The 23085-nt window shown below is 37.0% G+C and overlaps 1 protein-coding gene across 1 annotated transcript in view; it reads right to left on the bottom strand.

Moving 5' to 3' along the window:
* Positions 1-23085, bottom strand: part of LOC127882169 (hormone-sensitive lipase-like) — a 41756-nt gene that overhangs the window by 5629 nt on the left and 13042 nt on the right. Inside the window, exons 3-9 of the mRNA XM_052430651.1 lie at positions 19765-19903; positions 17094-17249; positions 14527-14604; positions 13797-13988; positions 12717-12845; positions 2099-2243; positions 643-861 (exon numbers count right to left, since the gene is read on the bottom strand). Of these exons, the coding sequence (XP_052286611.1) occupies positions 643-861; positions 2099-2243; positions 12717-12845; positions 13797-13988; positions 14527-14604; positions 17094-17249; positions 19765-19903 (1058 nt within the window). The remainder of the gene's footprint in view (positions 1-642; positions 862-2098; positions 2244-12716; positions 12846-13796; positions 13989-14526; positions 14605-17093; positions 17250-19764; positions 19904-23085) is intronic.

The raw sequence follows: 23085 nt of genomic DNA, 5'->3' as shown, positions 1-23085 counted from the left end.
ATGCATAAGTGTAAAGTGTCATCCCAGATTAGCCTGCGCAGTCCGAACAAACTATTGAGGGACGATACTTTTTACCTAAATTGGAATTTTGCTAATAAAAGACTTCTTGAAAGATACAAGCGATGTGTTTGTGAAACACTATGTCTCCATATATTTGACCATTGACCTTGAAGGATGACCTTGACCATTCACCACTTAAAATGTGCAGCTCCATGAGATACACATGCATGCCAAATATCAAGTAGCTATCTTCAATATTGCAAAAGTGTACATTAAATGAGCGATTTTGACCCATATATTTGACCTTTGATCTTAAAGAATGACCTTGACATTTCACCACTCAAAATGTGCAGCTTCATGAGATACACATGCATGCGAAATATGAAGCTGGCAAATGTTAAAGTTTGCACAAACAAACAAACAAACAGACAGGGCAAAAACAATATATTCCCCACTAGAGTGGTGGGGGACATAAAAAATCAATAAAAGTGAAAATTGACATCCATGATTAGCCTATGTGGACAGCACAGGCTTATCTGGGACGACACTTAACCCACATGCATTAAGCCCCATTTTCTCAGAGCACAGCTTAATTTATGTTAATTAAAAAATCATGTTTAAAGAGACAAAGCAGCCTCTTACCAGCCAGCACCCTGGTGAGAATGCCGACGGGCAGGAGTGGGTCTATCATGGACATGAGGCGGGCTGGGGAGGGTTCATACTGCACCATGGTGGTAGGGTAGGCCGCCATGATCCCATCCGGAACTCTGATCTGGAAGGACACGGCCCTAAGAGCGGTGGTAAGCACTAGGTTGCCACCAGCACTGTCTCCAGCAAAACATATCCTCTCTCCAGTCCATCCTGAATGAATATAAGAAAATTATTTATACTCATCAGCATTTCGAGGTGTAAATATCCACTTGACCACTTGTGATGACAACTGAACATTTCCGTTGCCATAAAAAAAGCCATAACAAAAGATAAGCAATGTAAACTTGAAATTGCATTTGTCTTTAATATTGAATAAACAATTTTGAAAAAAGAAACACACAAATAATGATTTAATAAGGGAGAATAAGCCTTTGCAATCTCTAGTCATATAGGGCTACCTGGGTCATATAGGGCTACCTGGGTCATATAGGGCTACCTGGGTCATATAGGGCTACCTGTGGCTAGATCTCTAGTCATATAGGGCTACCTGGGTCATATAGGGCTACCTGGGTCATATAGGGCTACCTGGGTCATATAGGGCTACCTGGGTCATATAGGGCTACCTGGGTCATATAGGGCTACCTGGGTCATATAGGGCTACCTGAGTCATATAGGGCTACCTGTGTCATATAGGGCTACCTGGGTCATATAGGGCTACCTGGGTCATATAGGGCTACCTGGGTCATATAAGGCTACCTGGGTCATATAGGGCTACCTGGGTCATATAGGGCTACCTGGGTCATATAGGGCTACCTGGGCTAGTAGCTTTTTTCAGTTTTAAACTCTTATTTTTATTTTTAGCTCACATGACCAGCATTTTATTTTGTGCTGACATAAAAAGCATTTGCTCTTCAAGACTACAATTTCAGATACCAGACATACACTGGTACCCTTGATACTAGAGATGGCATATATAAAGCAAACTACCAGACAGAACACTGCACCAAAAGTTCACCTGTTTCACCTGTTTGGTTTTAACTAGGTGGACAAAAACCTATGCATAAAATGGGTTTATCCAATGGATAACAAAAGTTAGGCATTAACTTTTCACTCTGCTTAACATTTTTAAATCAGATAAATGTGCTTCACTCTAGGGTTTTTATGCATGAGCATCAAGTTCAGTTCCAGATTGCCTGTGCAGTATGCACTGGCTAATCAGGGACAACATTTCAAATATAATTGAATTTTTTGTTTAAAGGAAGTCTCATCTGAGCGAAATTTGACTAAAGGTGTAAAATGTCCCTGATTAGCCTGTGCAGACAGCACAGGCTTATCTGGGAAAACACTTAACACTCATGCATCTAGCCCAATTTTCCAAGAGAGTGACTCAAATAGTTTCACCCATAGTGCCATAGTGTTGATTAGCAGAGTGACCAGCAACACTCACCAAGCTTTTCTGGATATTTAAGGGCCCATGCATACGCATAGAATGTCTCTTCCAGGGCTCTAGGGAAGGGCTGCTCAGGGGCCAAGGAATAGTCCACTGATAAGATGGGCATCTCTAGCTCCCTAGCCCACACACGCAAATAATCCTGAAACAATGGCAATATCGAGATCAACATTACAGGCACTGTATTTGAAATTTGGCATATCAAGCTTTAGGCTTATATAATAATTATTTGCATGAAAGAAAATAATAGTTTTAAGCCACAGTTAAAATAATTGTATTGCACAGTCGTTAGATTTCCTCATGTTTTGTGGTCTGAATATACTGCAAACTTAAGACCATGTGTAGATAAGTTTTTATTGGCTAACATCTGATGAAGTTCTTTGCAGTATGTGTGTGTATAACAATATATCCATTTATTATTTTATAGGAACCAATTAAATACAAAAGAAAATGTTCAGACATTTTTACACGAGTCAATTTCTATGAGTTACTTTCCACAGAATGATAGCTAAAACTAGACAAATAAGTATTGGTCATTTTGCAGGATTTGAATCACAAATGGTAACTTATCAAATTGCTTTATTCAAACATTGTGAAAATAACTTGTTTTAAGTAAAACTCAACCATATTGAGTTGAAACACATATAAAATTTGTGATCAAGTTATTGAAGTTTTTTCTGCCCATGTTTCATGTGTTTATAGATACTCAGATTTATAGATACGCGAAATACCTTAACAATGATGAAGTTACAACTGAGATTCATTCATCATAAAAGATTGGTTAACCCTTTCCCACATAAGAAGCAAAGTGAAAATGGCTTTTGCAACCAGCATTAAACCAGAACAGCCTGCGAGTAATGCGCAGTCTGTTCAGGTTTTATGCTGTTTGCTGCTCATCAGTATCTAAGGGTAAAAAATGAATCCTTTCAAACTTGAAAGTAGAAGAAAGGTCTTAACTTTCTAAGGGACTGCAAATGCATAAAAATATGTATCTAAGTGGTTCAACAGTCGTGCACAAATATCAAAGTAGTCATTTCAGATATATTGCATCTAACCAAATAACTTAAATTTTAAGAAAATAGCATTCTATTACCTAAAGTATATGATGTTTATTAATCTTTTACATTCTTTTTAACAGTATTATATAGCAACAACACTGACAATTTGACATTATGTTAATATCAAAGACACCACAAGTAAAAGTTATTAGACATAAACTAAACAAACAAAATAATATTAGTGCACAGTTTGAAGCGATCATTATTACTACTACAACTATTGCTAATTTATCATGTAAGAACAGAAATAACATAACTGTGTTGAAAATCAAACACTAATCTCTAAATTGAAGTGTACAATAATCCTGTAAAATTAATCGACAGCAACAACAAAGAAGACAATAATGTAAGAGACAGCAATAAAACTGATCTACAAGAGCAAACATCATTTTACCAAATATACCAAAAGGCAGCTGAGATAAAAATGCAACACAAGCTTATATTAAACAGTAGCAATATTTCACTCAATTTCAAAACAGCATTATGCCGTGTTATTTTATAAGTTTCTTAAGTTTGTTTTCTATACATACAAATACCATTGTTTCAAAGACACCTATGTCAACAAGAGTGCTAACTTGTCAGAAAATATGCACATTGGTTAGATTGATCTTGAGAAAGGGCACAGAACAAATTAGGCCAGCATATTTTTTTTATGTGTTTCACGGGAAATTTTTCAAAAAAATTGAGTCGGGGGGGATAAATAAAAATAAAAATAAAATCATGAAGTGAGCAGTCTACCAAAAAAATAAAACTGTCTAAACCGATTTATTTATTTGTTTTTAAATTTAAAATTAAGCCAATTAAACCTTATGTATACTTGCATTAACCTTTAAGTGTTTTATATATATCTTATTACACTGTTGTAGAAGCTTTTTATAATAATAGTAAACATATTTTTATATATATATGTATATGTAAAAGCACCTTTCGCATGTATTAAACTATTTTGCTTCAATAGTGACCATTAACCACGCCTGGGGACCGTTTTACTAACAGAGTTAGGGGGGGGGGGGGATTTTGGGTGCGATGGTTGGACGGTATTTCAAACATAAAATAATACCGTTTCAAAAAAAAATAAATTGGGGGGGGTGGTGTGGGGGGGGGGGGGGGGGGGGGGGTAAAGTGTGAGGGTGTGGTGGTAATTTGTGAGATGATCTTAAAAAAAAAAAATATTTAGGGGGGGGGGGGATTCGGGGGGGGGGGGGGGGAGGGGGGTGGGGGGGGAGGGGATTCTTGGGTGCGATGGTTGGACAGTATTTCAAACATAAAATAATAAAAATAAATATTTGTGTTTTTAACCGTTTCAAAAAAAAAATTGGGGGGGTGGGGTGGGGGGGGGGTATAGTGTGAGGGTGTGGTGGTCATTTGTGAGATGATCTTAAAAAAAAAAAAAAAAAAAAAAAAATAGGGGGGGGGGGGGGAGGGGGGGAGGGCACAGGGGATGGTTTGGGTGGAGTCTATTGTGGTATGTCGGGTAAGAGTAGTTTTGTCAAAGTATCAATCAAATCTAATCAAAAATAAAGCAGTTATGGAGGTTTTAGCAAAATTTAATAATTTGACCTTGAGAGTCAAGGTCATTCAAAGGTCAAGGTAAAATTCAACTTGCCAGGTACAGTAACCTTATGATAGCATGAAAGTATTTGAAGTTTGAAAGCAATAGTCTTGATACTTAAGAAGTAAAGTGGATCGAAACACAAAATTTAACCATATATTCAAAGTTACTAAGTCAAAAAAGGGCCATAATCCCGTAAAAATGACAACCAGAGTTATGCAACTTGTCCTTTTACGGTACCCTTATGATAGTTCGCGAGTGTTCCAAGTATGAAAGCAATATCTATGATACTTTAGGGGTAAAGTGGACCAAAACACAAAACTTAACCAAATTTTCAATTTTCTAAGTATAAAAAGGGCACATAATTCTGTCAAAATGCCAGTCAGAGTTACGTTACTTTGCCTGCACAGTCCCCTTATGATAGTTAATAAGTGTTGCAAGTATGAAAGCAATAGCTTTGATACTGTAGGAATAAAGTGGACCTAAACACAAAACTTAACCAAATTTTCAATTTTCTAAGTATAAAAAGGGCACATAATTCTGTCAAAATGCACGCCAGAGTTATCTAACTTTGCCTGCCCAGTCCCCTCATGATATTAAGTAAGTGTACCAAGTTTGAATGCCATAGCATTGATACTTTCTGAGAAAAGTGGACCTAAACGCAAAACTTAACCAAAATTTTCAATTTTCTAAGTATAAAAAGGGCACATAATTCTGTCAAAATGCACGCCAGAGTTATCTAACTTTGCCTGCCCAGTCCCCTCATGATAGTGTACCAAGTTTGAATGCAATAGCATTGATACTTTCTGAGAAAAGTGGACCTAAACGCAAAACTAAACCGGACGCCGACGCCAACGCCGACGCCAACGCCAAGGTGATGACAATAGCTCATAATTTAAAAAAAAAAAATAGATGAGCTAAAAAGATCTGACACTCGTTTTCATATCATACCATATTTTATTAAACTCATCCAGGAAATTCCTTAGTAAGCTCGTCACAGTTTACAAAAAAAGTAAATGTACATAAGTGGGGTGTGTACCGGTATGTAAATATATAAAGCACCTTTATGCACACTTGCCATAAAATAAAAGAGTTGTTTATTTTATTTATTTTTCTACATGACTTTTGATTTAAGTAACAATAAAGAGAACATAATGAGTGGGATTACTAAGGCCAGCATTTTTTATTTATTTGTTTTATGGGAAATTTTTTCACAAAAATTGAGTCGGGGGGGATAAATAAAAATAAAATCATGAAAAGTGAGCAGTCTACCAAAAAAGTAAAACTAAACTGATGTCTAAACTGATTATTTTTTTTATTTCTAAAAATTTAAAATTAAGCCAATTTAACCTTATGTATACTTGCATTAACCTTTAAGTGTTTTAAATATCTTATTACACTGTTGTAGAAGCTTTTTATAATAATAGTAAACATATTTTTATATATATTTATATGTTAAAGCACCTTTCGCATGTATTAAACTATATTGCTTCAATAGAGACCATTAACCACGCCAGGTGCGTAGTGTATTATAGTGATCGTTAAACTTTTTTCTTGAGTGTTAATCATATGTATGTTTATAACAAATCTAGCATGCATTTGACTTAAATAAAAAAGAATTGAAAACTTTTTAAATTGTTTAATAGCTTTAAATAACAACCAACTTTGTAACTTTCTTCCATGAGTGGAATATGCACACTAAAAAATACTATTTAATTTACAACAGACTTGTTTTATATCATGATAATTTGTATCAATCATGAGAAAAAATGAGCCACATAACAGGAAATTGGACCTTAGGGCGATTGCGACCATTTTTGCTCTAAAAGAGCAGTCTGAACAGGATCCAAACTGTTTAACATAATTGTCATTCAGTCAGTTCTTCTAAAGATGTTAAGCGAACACTTTGGATCCTGATCAGACTGAGCTTGAATTGATCTTGATCCAAACTTTGTGTAGTGAAAATTCTAGTACATAAAATGTGAATATTTCATCTAAGAAACCGTGAGTTATAGACTTATAAAAACATGTGCTGCATTTCATTTTATATTCAGAGAGAGTTATAGTGTTTATATATGTAAAGTGAACACAAGAGGCATGACTACAATGTTTGGTGTGTAACATCATTATGAGGTTCTCTTTGAAGTTTGTTCAAATCATGCAGAAAAATTGCCCTCCCTAGGGGTTAATGTTTTGCTTATAAATATAAATATTAATATAATCATTCTCTGAAACCGCAAGGCCCTTTGGTTTGTTGCGTTGCATGCCAACCATATAGTGGTTCTTTGCTAAGTTTCCTCAAAGCATGTCTCCGTGGTCAAAACTGTTTGCGCTTCAGGGGTCAACTGATTTATATAGATTAATGTCTTTGATAATCCCTAACAACACAGATACCGCAAGGGTCAGGGGTTCAATATTTGGTGTGTAACACGTTAGTGTTTTCTTCTTCTAGGTGTGATCAAATCATACATTTGGAGTTAAAAATAACCCGTCCGTGTTTCACATGCTTAATATTTACTTATATAATAAAGAGTTAAACAATATTATTCTCTCAAAACGCATGGGTTAGGTGATAATTATTTTGTATGTGACATTGTATGGCGGTAATCTTCGTAGGTTTTGTATCTTGTCCATTGGCTTCACATTAGCCACAACAAAATATAGAGGTAAAAGACACAATATACCTAGAAACCTAGATTTATTTCATTGAACATTTTCTTAAGTGAAAGCCGTATAAAGAATTAAATTGCACATGTAGCAAGGATTTAAATTGTTCTAGTAGAATTACTCTGCTGACTGTATATAACTTACTCGCAAGATTAATTATATATAGAACACAACTTTTGAACTATGTAATTGTAGATTTTAAAATAGTATTTTATTTTAATAATTTCGTAAAAATAAAATGGTGTAAACTTTTGCACATATTATTTTGTTCCTCTCTTATTCACAGTTTAAGTTCAAATGAAAATTTCTATGGAATGTGTTGTCTGTATTATTTGAAGGAGAAACAGCAATAACATGTTTTGGATATATAATAAACAGAGAGAGCTATATAAATGTGAAGATAAAAATAACCCTTGGAACAAATACATAGAGCCGATTGAGCACATTTATCAACAGAGCCTGAGGTGTGATAAATTTATTTGCATTTCTTGCAGTACAAATCTTGCAGTATGAAAAAATTATTTACAGTTGATAGAACATCATATTTCGGCTAAATAATAACTCATTTTTGAAAATAATGCAGGCCTCGACACTAACGGTGGTCCGGGGACCCGAGGCCTCCAGATTTTGGAGAGGGTCACCAGTTCTTTCAAGCTGGGTGATCCTTCGGGAACCCTAAATTTATAGAACCATTTCGTATTGATTGACCATTTGAATCCCAGGAGTTTCGCTGTCAATCGCCATTGGCGCCAACGCAGCTAAATTTTTAAAAGTGGCTCAAATTTTGTAAGTGGCGAATTGAAAAAATCGGTAAAATCCTATCCGAAAATGTACTGCGAATCGAAAGCACGCAACCAAGCATTAGCCTCAGCATCTGTCAGTTGTAAATATTGATATTCGACGATGTAAGCGACCTACAGTGCAGGGGGTATATTGAAATCACTGAAGCGTGTAAGTGTTACAAACGGTGTTTTTACTGCTATTGTCAAGTTTGATGGGGGTTATTATCTGATTAACAGCTCCTTTATGATATTGAGCAATACAAAAGTAACAAGGGGACAAACTGTCACGACGATCAATACTTAAAATAATTATTAGGGCCGCTATTTCTTAATCAAAACCATGGGGCTGGCAAAAGCATGTAATTTCTCCACATAAATAAAAACTTATTTCAACAAAGTATTTGTGAGCGTTTCAGTTTAATAGTTTCATTGTTTTTATGTCCTGGGATGGATATAATTTGATTAAGATACCAACAATTTCTGAAATAAAAAGTATATTATTCACTCGATGTTCTATATTTCGGATATGTTTAAATTCAGACATTTAAAGATAGGGACATCTATGTGTTGGTTCGTTGTTGATAGTTTGTAAACATATGTTTTATGTTCTTTCAGGCAACTAGAATGGTTGGTGGCAATTATCTGGGCCTTTCTGTCAGGAAATAGACGTGAAAAACATTCATTTAATTGAACCTGTAAATCATCCACCACTAACAGAAAACGTTTTAACAACAGAAGCTGATGTATATATCATGTCCAAATGACCAAATATAACTGTTTTACAATTAAAAGTGAAATGATTTATTTTCTGATGTTTTATATTTCTTTTTCCCTTTCAAATGATGTACATTGGTGTGATTCTATGTTTAAATAATTAATTTTTTTAAATTTAGGCAGCATGCTGTTTAATACATTGAAGTGAACATTATTATTTTGGTTATCTGTGTTGTTTATAAAGTTGAAAAAAATGTTATTTATATACAAATAAAGCTTATTAAGACGTATGAAGGTATGACTTTTGAAGGTACTAATTGTTTTTTATGTAAAAACATACTTTAAGTGATAATATAGTCAATGACATTAATGTAGTAAGGTTTCTTTAAATGATTGTTCTTATGAAATAAGGTTGGAATAACCGACAGTTTTCACGCCGCGAAAAAGTGGCGACAACTTTTTTTTGGCCATTGAAACCCCTGAATCCGCGTAATTACCTTTTATTTCTTATAAGTTTATAAGAAGAACTTCCGAAACGGTAAGTACTGGTGGCGAAGGGCAATGCTGAAGATGATTACCGGGTATGACAAGGATGACGATGATGATGAAATTGATGAAAGACATGATATCAAAAGTTTACAAGACAAGGCTTTTGAGCTATTAATGTGTCAGCTTTAAATGGCAACAGAATTGAATATAGGAAATATAAAAATATGTACTAGTATGCTTCTTGTATTTGCCCTTACTCTTTAGTCGCTGTGCGTTGAAACAAGAGGAAACCCTAGTTTGGCTGAGGGTCACAAAAAGTTGAAAGTAGGGTTCCCTCCGGGTACACAGTGAAAAAAGTTTGTGTCAAGGCCTGTAATGTCAAGAAAAATAAATAAAACTTTCTTGTGACTTTAACGGACATACGAACATCGCGACCCAATGTTATTTTCTTCAGAAGCTGTGTTGCATACTTTTTTCTAAATAAAGAATATATATGGGTGGGTGGGGAATGGGATTATTGATGCAAGTACCTGTGGTTCAGTCCTCATGTTCATTAGAAAGAAACGTAAAGTAGTACTTCTTGGACATTTTCGGGATGTTGATTTTTATCTATAAAAATATTACAGGACATGCATTTTAATAATTACGCATATTTATTGAACCTTGCCAAAACTTTTTAACACACCGAAAGTTATCGATGGTGTCACCACTGCATCATCTGCAAAAACTCATTATTCTTTTGAATTTAGTATCACATAATATGGGCATTATGTCAACAATGGGGTTCTGAAGATTATCTTTTCTAATTGAAATTGTTATTGCTCTGTTTTAAATTAATTTGATTTAAAAATATGCTTGATTTGTCTCGTTGCTGTTAATGTCCGCTATTTCGAAAATGCAATATGAAAATCATTTGTTAAATACTCACCGATTGGCTAATAGTGTGGTATTGGCTGCAATAGCCAATGAAAATCGCTGACGCTTTACAAGTCAAATTGGCACAACGAAACAACCCGTATTATAAACAAATTTTGAACAACACTTTTGGCAACCTGCGCATTTTTTTTTATAGTTTTGGATAAAATACTAGGTCGGCGGATGAAATGTAAATAAAAAAAAAGAAAGTGACTTTTATTTTTATTTGTCGAAAAATAGGGTCGGTCGCTCAAGTAAAACAGATAATAAAAAATTGCTGGCCTTATCTTAGCAAATTGTGGATTATTCAAGAGCAATAATTCAGAAGTGCTGCATGTACTCTGGCTGGATATTGTTCTTGGCCAAGATTTCATGTGAACAAACTTTGCTACATAGTTTTATAATGATACAATAAAAACATTTGTGGTTGGGGGCGGACAAGTTTGATATGGCATATTTTGGATAATGCAATGGCCATAATTCAGACATAATCAGACAGAAAGACAGATTTTTTTTATTGACGTAAATTTTGTTGTTACTGAAAGATTGCTGAACTTTGGTGTTGTCTTGAGCTTAGGGGGGAAATGTGAGTACCCGGATGAAACCCCACATGTCCTGTATGATGTCCACTCACATGCTGCTGGGATCAGGAATGAAACCCAGACCGCCTAGGAGAGAAGTAAGTGTACCAACCACTAGCTGGACAGCAATTGTTTTGTTTGACTAACATTAAGGTGCTTAATGAAGTGAAATTAAATATTAAACTCAAGAAAAAATAAGAGCGCCGCATAACGGGTGTCACGCTTGGCTGCGAAAGCTTGTCAGAATGGTTTTTTTTTTAGGGATCACAATGACCTTGACCTTGGACCTAGTGACCCAAAAATGGGTGTGGCGTGTAGAACTCATCAAGGTGCATCTACATATGAAGTTTCAAAGTTGTAGGTGGAAGGGCTTTGATTTTAGAGCCAATGTTAAAAACCTTAACATGGACGGTGGACAGGACGAGCTGGCTATGACAATAAATCGGGTTTTCTCTGAAAACAGCCGAGCTAAAAATGTTAAAAATTACAAATGCTTGATGATGATAAAATTAAACAAGAGTGCCAAACTGTCACAAGATACGCCCGTTTGAAGGTTTTGGACACCATGCTCAATGCTTGAAATGCACTAAGTGACCTCGAGACCTAGTTATTGACCCGGCATGACCCATATTTGAACTTGACCTAAATATCATTAAGATGTAACATCTGACTAAATTTGGTGAAGATCAGATGAAAACTACTTCAATTAGAGAGCTGACACCATGCTAAATGCTAGAAATGCACTATGTGACCTCGTTTTTGAACCTGCATGACCCATATTCGAACTTGACCTACAAATCATCTAGACACAACTTCTGACCGAATTAGGTGAAGATCGGATGAAAACTACTTCAATTAGAGAGCGGACACCATGCTAAATGCTTGAAATGCACTAAGTAACCTCGTGACCTAGTTTTTGACCCGGCATAAACCATATTTGAACTTGACCCACTTATCATCTAGACACAACTTCTGATAAAATTTGGTGAAGATCGGGTGAAAACTACTTCAATTAGAAAGCGGACACCATGCTCAATCCTTGAAATGCACTAAGTGACCCGTGACCTAGTTTTTGACCTGTCATGACCGATATTCGAACTTGATTTAGATATTGTCTAGATACAACTTCTGACCAAGTTTGGTGAAGATCGGATGAAAACTATTTGAATTAGAGAGCGGACACTGCTGTGGATGCCGCCCGCCGCCCGTCAATATAATACGTCCCGTTTTTAAAAACAGGCGTATAAAAAAATGAGTTAGATGGCTAACAAGGTTTATTTGGCCAATATTTTATCATTCAAGGGCAATAATTCAGAAGTATTTCAAGAAATCTGGCTTTTTATCAAACTTACCTTGGATATTATACCCTAAACTAAGTTTGATGATGATATCATGTAAACTTTTTTAAATAGAGGGGACATTATCCAGGATGACAACCGCTTGAATTCCCATAATACTTCCCTGTTTTATTAAAAAATAATATTTATTTACATTGCCATAAAAAAAAGAAAAAAAAAGGTATGTATTCTAGTATCCTGAAGTGATTTCTATCAACTACATGGTTGTCATTATCCAAATCTGTTGAAACATCAGTGATTACTATAAACTACATGCTTATAAATAGTGCTCAAAATCTTTTGAAACATCAATCAAGATACATCAGAGACAACATAAATGGAAATAAAATCAACTATTAATTTATAAAACTGTAAAAAATTGGTTTCATATTTAAATTGATATTTTTGGTCTTTAAATTATTTAGAGTTACCTTCTTCAAGTTTGCTTATAACGGCCAGATAAAAAAAAGCCTGCTAACGCCATTGATCCCTTATGCCTGTAATATTACTGCTACCATACCTCGTGTGCTTGTGAGGACTGGGCCACAAAGCCTCCCCCATGACAGTGGAACAGGAGGCCCGACGACTTCCCCAGCACGGCCATCTTGGAACCTCCTGTACGTGGTCTGAATCGGTGACGGGTCACTTGCTGAATGCAATCAATGTAGGACTCTTGTTATTGAAAAATCATGGCAAATCTAGCCTGCAACACATGAGAGCACTCATCCGGACTCTGTATTATGAAAATAAGGACTAAAATGTTAGGTTAAAACAAACAGAAATTTACTATTAATATGTGTTCTTAAAATAAGGACATGGGGCAGATTAAAAGGAAATGAATCTTAGAGGTCAGTGCACTGAAGTTATACAACGCAAAATTTGCGTTCTCTTTTATTAAGTTGCAAAATATTTTAGGTTAAGATCTAACGTGAAATAGCTCCTTTTCGGTTACCCACTTCTTTTTACGAGGATGGAAAAAAGAACGAGTTTGAAAATCTGTTGAAATTCAATAAATTTAAGGGAACATTCAATGGCAAATGAAAAGAAAATGCTTACATACCTTAATTTAAAATGTATGGCTAAGAAATTCTTTGGACATAGCCAATGTTCAATTAAAATTAGTTATCTCAAATTGAAATGTGCATCTGGAAGCATTTACCCCACATAACATTCATTGAATCCATATGTCTTACAGGGAACAGCAAACTTTTCTGAGGCATAAACTTAAGAATTATTTTGTTGAGGACCATAAATCAATGTTACATAACAAATATGAAAACGGAGCATGAAGGCTTCACAAGTAAAGTCTTCTTTAATGAAATCAAGGCCACTGTTTTGGGACACAACAAATCTTGCCATACAAAAAAACATAATGGGCATTTGTTACACATAGAAAAGCACAATATATACAATTAGCTGTCTGAGAGAGGAACTTTTTGATTACCTTAATTATGATGAGCTCCAGCTACTCTTAAAAAACTTGTAATTTGTTTCTTATCACTTCCAAAAACGAATTACATCTACTCAATAGAGTAGAGGCCAAGTGCAATCACTAATAAATCTGCAGTGTTTTCAATACTACAAGCAGGAGTTTATTTACCATTCCCTCTCGTACCACATGAGATATGAGGCGGACTGATACTGGCCCAGGCCCAGTGTGGGCACATGGGGGGGAGATCTTCACTGTGGGGAAGTCACAGCCTGGCCCAACTGACGGCAACTCAAAATCCTCTGCCGGCAACAGTAGCACCTCACTCACGTCAACATGTGGAAATGTGAACGAACGCAGTCCCTGCAGTTACACAGACAAAGTGCAATATGCAGATTTTTATTTATTTTTTACATGCCCCAAGAAAATATCCTATCCTACCTTCTCTGTACCCAAAACTCTACACTTTTCCATACGTACAGAACTTTTTGAAAAGCAATCTAGGAATTCAAAAGGAATTACTTAGCAGACAGGAGGACAAATCGCACCCCTGTATGTTACATTTGCGAATATGCAAATAATTGGAACAATGATAATTAACATATTGTTTTATTACTATGCATTTCAAAGTTCTGTTTGACTTCAATATTTTACAGTCATAATGAAATCTTTCAAATAAGTTGACTGTGAAAGTTTACAAGAAATTTGATTTAACAGAAAGCATGCATCAATAATGAGTCAGAGATGAAAGAAATTTAAATTAAATTATTTGTAATAACAATCTTTGAATTTCAATTGTACAAATCAGATCCACTTTAATAAAAATGGCTCGGCTCTCAGACATTTAAAACAGGTTACAAACTTATTTTTACAATGAGAATTTTTAACTATTGACTCCTACATGAAGCATTGGAGATTCTGGAATGGACCAGAAGGCCTTGCAAAACTTTATATCAGCAGTCCGCGTGATGTCTACCACCTGGAAATAACAAGGAAAATCTTTTAATTATGGTAAAAAGTGGCAAAAACGTAATTTCTACCTGGTAATTATTTTTTTATGGCATGATTGACTGGACCACAGACAAGTACCTGTAACATTACATTTTAATACTGGATCCTATTTACTTATTGGCAGTTTACCTGTAATACTTTCTAGAACAGATTGAGCCAATACAAACATGCCTCAAGAATCATTGTTATCAGATCATTAACTAGCTCTTTGTTGCAGATAAGAGGAGCCTAGCTTTTATATGATATAGCAGCATCACTTTTCTGCTTGATATTGCACAATCATGCTTAATCCAGATCCAACTTAACAATAGAGATTTTAAATTTCCTGAATTGTTGAGGGATGTGATTAAAATCCACCTCTGGGGAAAAAATTGTTCTACCCCTTTACAGGGTTCAATAAAACTCTTTGTTTTTATCCAGCAAAGTTTATCACTATATGTAAAATGAGTATGATATTGAACTGGAGGAAATCCTCTGAGAGGAGGAGAAATCACACCACTGCTAGTTATTATTGCAAAATCATAAATATTCACGTGACATTAATTTTCTTTGATTTTGTGGATGGATTGATCCAGAAATTTAAGATTCAGACAAAAATTATTCCCAATGTTTAAATTTGTAAAACAAAAGTTAAGTCTCAATTGTCTCAATTTTATATTGTCATACACTTATCGAACCTTTTAAATCAATGAACAATTTTTACAACTATTCACAAGATTCATTTGCTACAAATGTTGAATTAAGTGTTTTAAAACAAAAAGTTTCTACATGTAATAACTTTAATACTATATAGGTGCTCATCATATTAATGCAGTTTACGCTTTTTAATGGTGGCTATTCTGTTTAAATAGACTATGATCTGTGTCTCATATAAATCATAACAAAAACAAGAGCACCGCATAACGGGTGCCACGCTCAGCTGCGAAAGCTTGTCAGAATTTTTTTTTTTAGCGGTCACAGTGACCTTGACCTTTGACCTAGTGACCCAACAAGAGATGTGTTCGTCAGAAACACAATGCCCCCTAGTGGGCCACTTTGAAATAAAATTTCTATTTATCATTTGGCAGGTATACATATCATCTCCCTTTAAAGCTTATTACTTCCCTTGGATTATGTTCAATCCAACAACAGTGGGGGGGGGGGGGGGGTCTGTAGACAGTCAAAAATGACCAAGTCAGACATCACTGACAACCAAGGCCTGTAGTTTATCAAAGAGATCATAGCAAGAGTTCATCATTTATCTATGGACATAAGTCCACAGGTATGTAATGAACACTACTATTAACATGAAAGAAATGATAATTATATCATTTAAATTTTTTTTTTGACAAATCAATCATTTGAGTTATAAATAATCAAAATAATAAATCTGTACAGTAACTGTGAAAAGAACTTCAATTCTTGGTAAGGAAATATATAATATGAGATTTATAATTATATAAATTACTTCCCTTGAAAATAATTGTCTCTAACAAATCTCTATTTTTAGTAGCAAATAATTAAAAGTCACTACCCTGACTGTAGATTCACCACTCAAAATGTGCAGCTCCATGAGATACACATGCATGCCAAATATATAAAGTGGCTATGTTCAATATTGAATAATTATCTCCCTTTAAAGCTTATAACTTCCCTTAAATGTGTATTTTTTACCATAGACTTTGAAGGATGACCTTGACATTGACCTTTTACCACAATGTGTTTGTCAGAAACACAATGCCGCCTACTGCGCCGCTTTGATTTATTTAACAAAAATATATACGTGGGCAGGTCAGATAACTATGTCCATTTAAAGCTTATTACTTTCCTTGACTTTGTTTTTTCGACCCTAGACCTTGAAAGATGATGTTCACCTTGAAATTTTACCACTCAAAATGTGCAGCTCCATGAGATACACATGCATGCCAAATATCAAGTTGCTATCTTCAATATTTAAAAAGTTATGGCCAATGTTAAGGTTTTAGCACGACGCCTACGTCGGACAAAGAGCTGGCTATGACAATAGCTCGGGTTTTCTCCGAAAACAGCTGAGCTAAAAATGGAAACAACTTTTTAACAATAGCACAATTTAATGGTGAAAACATTTTATGTGCCATGGAAAATTTCAGTAACAATATTAAATGTATCTTGACTTTAAAAGGTATTTAAGATTGATCATTTTGCAAAATGCAATGACCATATGTTCTGAGAAAATTGGGCATAATGCATGTGCGTAAACTGTCGTCCCAGATTAGCCTGCACAGTCCGCACAGGCTAATCAGGAACGACTCTTTCCGCCTAAATTGGACTTTTGCTAATAAGAAACTTCATTTTAACGAAAAAGGTCCTGAAAGCTGAAAGAGTCGTCCCTGATTAGCCTGTGCAGACTGCACAGGCTAATCTGGGACGACACTTAACGCACATGCATTAAGCCCAATTTTCTCAGAAAACGACTAATATCATGTTTATCCCACTGACCTGTCTAGCTCTCAGGTCCTCATCCCACATGTACTTGCTGCTCCCCAGCACAGAGGAAGCCACCTGCATCACCTGCGAGGACTCCTCGTAGCACTCACTGAATGTTGCCATGGCTACCAGCACTGCCTGCAGCACCTTCTTCACTGACTCACAGTACTGGGAACAGTACACAAAACATGTACCCCAGGGTCTGTATTAACCAAACTATTCTTATAATTCAATCTCAGAATTACGATTATTCTTATATGGAATTACTTTTGAATTGAACAGAGCATCACCTCTATATCGTTTTTCATGGCAAACATTTTGCAAATGGCATAATCACCAGCGCTAGCCTGTACATGAGTGTTTCTTAATTCTAAGTCTATTTTCTATTCTTAACCCTTTCTTCTCAGCAGCAAAGTGAAAATGGCTATATGCAAACAACATAAAATTAGAACAGCCTGCTAGTAACCCGCAGTATGTTCAGGTTTTATGCTGTTTGCTGCTCATCAGTATCTTATGATTGGAAATGAAGTCTTTAAAACTTTAATCTTGTAAGAAAGGTCTTAAATTTAATTTAACTTTTTGAAGGACTACAAAAAATATATCTCTAAGTGGTAAAGAATTAAGTCTAAAAATGAGTTGGTGAATATCAATAAGGGCCCAGATGTATGATCAGGATGCTTGTAAAACAGAGGCAGGAATATGCAGGCATAGCTCAGCCTGTAACTGTGAATTTAGCATAGCGCAGCCTGTAACTGTGAATTTAGCATAGCACAGCCTGTAACTGTGAATTTAACACTTAAGTATGACGGCTACATTCTCCTAGTCCTATTAATTTTAACAAGACTGAATGATTAAATGAGATAATAAGTTCACTGATAAAGCACAAACAATGTTCTCTCTGTATTAAAATGCTGACTGCCATATCTAAGTTTTCGGACATCCCCCCTTTTACCCAAAATAAATATTGTTCATGACAATATTTTCTGACATACAGGTTTTCGTCCATAATTAATGACTCCAATTTTTCTGATAGTATATTTTAAAGTGCTATTTTACTACATTTCTGCCCTGTTTTCGCTTATCTGGCACCCTTTGATCATGGAGTTTTACAACCGGATTAAAGTTATAAATCCTAGCACAGAATGCCCTTAGGGCAATGGACCATAACAATTGTGTTATTGGGTAGATTACCATGTATACCGGTAATATACAATCGTTTCCACCAACAACATTTTAAATGATATCGTATTCAGGAAGCAGTATGGTTGTTTGTTTTATAACGTTTTATATACCATTTCAGGTAAGAGATTGGTAAGAGATTGCATTGGTAAGAGATTGCAGAGTGAAGTAGTATTACAGTCAATCTTGTATTAAGAGACCACTCAAGGGAGTAATCAAAAGTGGTCTCTTAATAAAACGGTCTTTGAATACAAAAGGCCATTCTGGAAGAATGCTTACCCTCAATTTTAATCTATATGAAGGATTATCTCTTTTATCCACAATGATTTTAACTTTTATAATAAAATGAATATAAACACAATACATAAACAATATTTTACTTATAATGTGTTTTATTTTTCACTTATTATAAATTATCATTTATTATAAATCAATTGTGTGTACATATTTATTTGCAAAAACAACATAGACAAGGAAATATTTTTCCTAAGAACAAAGAATTTTGCTAAAAATGTGTAACAGTCTACATATACATGTGTACAGCTAAAACTAGAAATAAATGTCAGAAGCCAAAAGCTATGATACATTATCACATGTGTTTCTCTTTCCGTTTCTATATTGCGCGTTTTTTTTCATCTGACACATTATTTTCCACGTCTTCAAGCACCTCGGCTTTACGCTTAAGAATGTTCTGAATTTGGGTTTTTCCGACTCCAATCTCGTCTGCGATTTTACGTGCACTTATACTCTTTGACAATTCCAAAACCCGAATTTTCTCGTTCAACGTTAACACTTTTTGTTTTGACATTTTAATTTCTGCATGTACGCTTAAGGAAATCTAACTCGATTATGATACATAATGAGCTGAAAAAATTAAAACACGTCAATTGAAAACAAACAATCAGACCTGGTTGGAAAATTTATTAAGTAAATAACATTCCCCTATTATTCAACTCAATAAATTAATACGCAGTCTACAACAATACCGGTCAGAACCGGTCAACGAGACAAAGCATAATCATAATGGTTGTGAAAACAAAGCAGAGGTGTAACAGTACATCTTATCGGCTTAGATAAACAATTAACACGGATTTGTCCCTGAAAGATAGATAGATTAACCACTTTTACCTCCTAGTGGTCGCTTAATACAAGATTCGGACATCAAAATACACACAAATCAGCGGTCGCTGGTCGCGTAAGACAAAAGTCGCTTAATACAATATCATTATATAGCGAAAAAGCTCCGTGGGATTTCAAAATGGTCGCATAAGACAAAGGTCGCTTAATACAAGTGGTCGCATCCACAAGATTGACTGTATATTAAAAGCAGAGAACAGAGAGTACAACACAATACAATTAGTGCACATTAATTAATTGGTTTTATTTCAATATAATAGTTGACAACCAAACATAACATCTATGTCTTTAAATTTTCGGACACTCATTCTGTTTGAATATATTTTTCGTATCTAAATTTTCGGAGTAATTACGGTAAACTATAAACCTGGAATCCCAGACAGCGGCCATAGAAGCAGTCTGTATTGAGCATCTCCACCTCCAGAAGCAGGTCATCTCCCACCATTCCATCATCTGTGAGGAAGAGGTTCCCATCCGGGGTCACACTCATCAGCTGCTGCAGATACCTGCAGGGAACACTACAGTTAGCTCTTAACCACTTATATACGCACTTTGATGCCGTGAAAACCCTTTAAAAAATCAAACTAAGTTCAACTTATAAAGCCTCCATAAATGATTTACAACCCAAAGTTCTGATCAGCAGCAAACAGCAAAAAACCTGGACAAACTGCAGAAATAACACAGAGCGCATCAGGCAGCAACTGAGGAATGGGCTTGCAAAGATAGAGGGAACAGGCCTACCAGGGAAGTTCAAGGCATGGCTTTTCCAGCATGGCCTCCTGCCCCGTCTTCTGTGGCCACTAATGTTGTATGAGATCCCAACATCGACGGTTGATAGCTTGGAAAGCATGATCAACAAGAGCCTGAGACGATGGTTCGGACTTCCATCATGTATGACAAGTATTGGACTCTACAACAGAACCAGAATGTTGCAGCTCCCTCTTACATCAATTGTAGAGGAGTACAAAGTTAGTAAGGCAAGGCTCGTGTTGACCCTACGAGACTCTAGTGACATGAGCATTAGAAATGCAGGGATAGAGGTCAGAACTGGAAGAAGATGGTCAGCATCGAATGCAGTTGAGCAGGCAGAGAGTCGACTGAGACATCAAGACATAGTGGGAACAAGTTGTCAAGGTAGACAGGGACTCGGCTTGAACACTAGACAACCGTGGAGTTCAGCCACAACAGTCCAAAGAAGAGAACTTGTTCAGAGCGAAATCCGAAAGGAAGAAGAAGAGATAAAGGTGAAAGCAGTCCAGATGGGGAGCCAGGGAAGCTGGACAAAGTGGCAGACAACAGGGAGGAAACTGTCATGGACAGATATCTGGAAGTACCAGTTTTTTCAACTGCAGTTCCTGATCCGGGCACTTTATGTCTTGCCAACACCGGCGAATCTCCAGAGATGGGGGCTGATAGAAACAGCAGAATGCACCCTATGTGGAGGAAGAGCTACCCTGGACCACATCTTGTCCTCGTGTAAGGAAGCACTTGCCCAGGGGAGATACCGCTGGAGACATGACCAGGTACTCCGAGAGGTAGCGGATACACTTGAGAGACACAAGAAGAAGGCACGAGTACATGCAGGGGCAAAGCACATCAACTTTGTACCAGCAGGGACAGTAATGAAGGGTACAAAGGGAGGACATCCGAGTATCCTAGACGGCACAAATGACTGGGAACTACGGGCAGATCTTATGAAACAGCTGCAGTTTCCAGACATTGTCCACACTACCCTACGCCCAGACATTGTGATGGTCTCCGGAAAGACAAAGAAGATCATCCTGGTAGAGCTGACTGTCCCGTGGGAAGAAAGATGTACTCAGGCACATGAGAGAAAGAAGGCCAAGTACGAAGATCTCGTCCAGGAATGTAGAGAGGCCGGGTGGAGAGCATGGAACTACCCGATTGAAGTGGGATGCAGAGGGTTTCCTGCACCATCGCTGGGAAAGATGTTCCAGGATATGGGAATAGAGGGACAGGCGAGAAAGCTGGCCATTAAGAAGGTATCACAGGCAGCAGAAAGAAGCTCCAGCTGGCTGTGGCTAAGGAGGAACGCCAGTAGCTGGAAGCCATCCACTAATGGGTAGTGTCTGATCAACACTGCCGCCCGCCACTTAGAGCTTGTCCTAGGTTTAAAAGGGCGAAACAAGCAATGACAAGTGGTACCTAGCTGATGACATTAGTGGAAAGCAGTTTATCTGTATTTTACAACATGACTTCTGAGGAATCAGTGACTTCCAGGAAAGACTGGATGACAACCAGGAATAGATTGGTGATAACTGGAGAGACAGTGGACATCCAGGAGAGACTGGAATTGGGCATCAAGGGCGGGCACCCCAAGATGATGACTCCGTAAGGAGTAACCCACAGAACAGCTACAACAAGACATACAAAAAGATACCCCCAGGGTCTTCCGAGAGGGGGGGTGGAAGAGAGATCCAATAGGACGGACACAACGGAATCGACACGGCTAGTACAACGGACATTGACAGGTGAGGCCTATACAGAGACAGCTCAGTGTGTTTGCGGGAAAATCTGTAAGAATGCCAGGGGTCTCAAGATACACCGGTCTAGGAAGGGTTGTCAGCCTGATCCGGAGCAGAGACAGTGCCCAGACTTGTCTGGTGAGACACAGGAGGACCACAGCCAGGAAGAACACCACAGTGCTGAGGATCTCCATGAATCTGAGGTGGAACAGGTGGATAAGCCTACAAGACCAGAACATGATCTTGGTAGCCAGGGCAGTCGTACAGATGACAGACTAGAGCGCATCAAATGGCCAGCTATGAACGAGAAACAGTGGAAGGAGTTTGATGAGGATGTAGATGGCATCGTGGAACAGGTGTTACTTGGAACAGTAGAAAGGAAACTGCGGAGTATGTGTAGACTGATATATGCAGTCGGGAAGGAAAGATTTGGGGTGACACCATCGGAAAGGAAGCAGACTACAGTCGCCAAGAACAGACGGCAGATAGAAATAGAAGTTGAGGAAGGACCTTTGCAACTTGGGGAACCAGTACAGACAGGCATCAGAGCTAGAGAAAATTGGTCTACAGGAACTACGAGACCACACCAGACGCAGACTTCAAGACCTGAGGAAAGCGGAAAGGATACGAAAAGCCAGAAGGGAGAAGGCCAGACAAAGATCACGATTTCTTTCCAATCCCTATGGTTTTAGCAAGGAAATCCTTGAAGAGAAGAAAGCAGGACAGCTGAATTGTTCTAAAGAGGAGGTTGAAGAGCATCTGAAGAACACGCACTCTGATCAGGCGAGACATATGCGGATGGAGGGACATGAACGCATAGCCCCAGTACCCATGCCCATTGTTGCATTTACTGAGGGAGAACCAACCCTCAAGGAGGTCCAAGATATAATCAAGAAGGCTAGATCCAAGTCAGCACCAGGCCCAAATGGAATACCTTACAAGGTGTACAAGTCATGCCCAAAACTGCTGAGACGGTTGTGGAAACTATTGAAGGTGGTCTGGCGTAAAGGAGATGTACCTGTGGAGTGGCAGCGAGCAGAAGGCATCTTCGTCCCAAAGGAGGAGGTTTCCAAGGATATTGGACAGTTCCGGACAATATCATTGTTGAATGTGGAGGGCAAGATCTTCATGTCAGTGGTTGCCAGGCGTCTTACAACATTCATGACCAGTAATGGGTACATTGACACATCAGCACAGAAGGG

The sequence above is a fragment of the Dreissena polymorpha genome, chromosome 5, assembly GCF_020536995.1.
Source record: "Dreissena polymorpha isolate Duluth1 chromosome 5, UMN_Dpol_1.0, whole genome shotgun sequence".
Taxonomy (NCBI): Eukaryota; Metazoa; Mollusca; class Bivalvia; order Myida; family Dreissenidae; genus Dreissena; species Dreissena polymorpha.
Note: the sequence above shows the minus strand (reverse complement) of the source record. Positions and strands in the feature narration are given on the sequence as shown.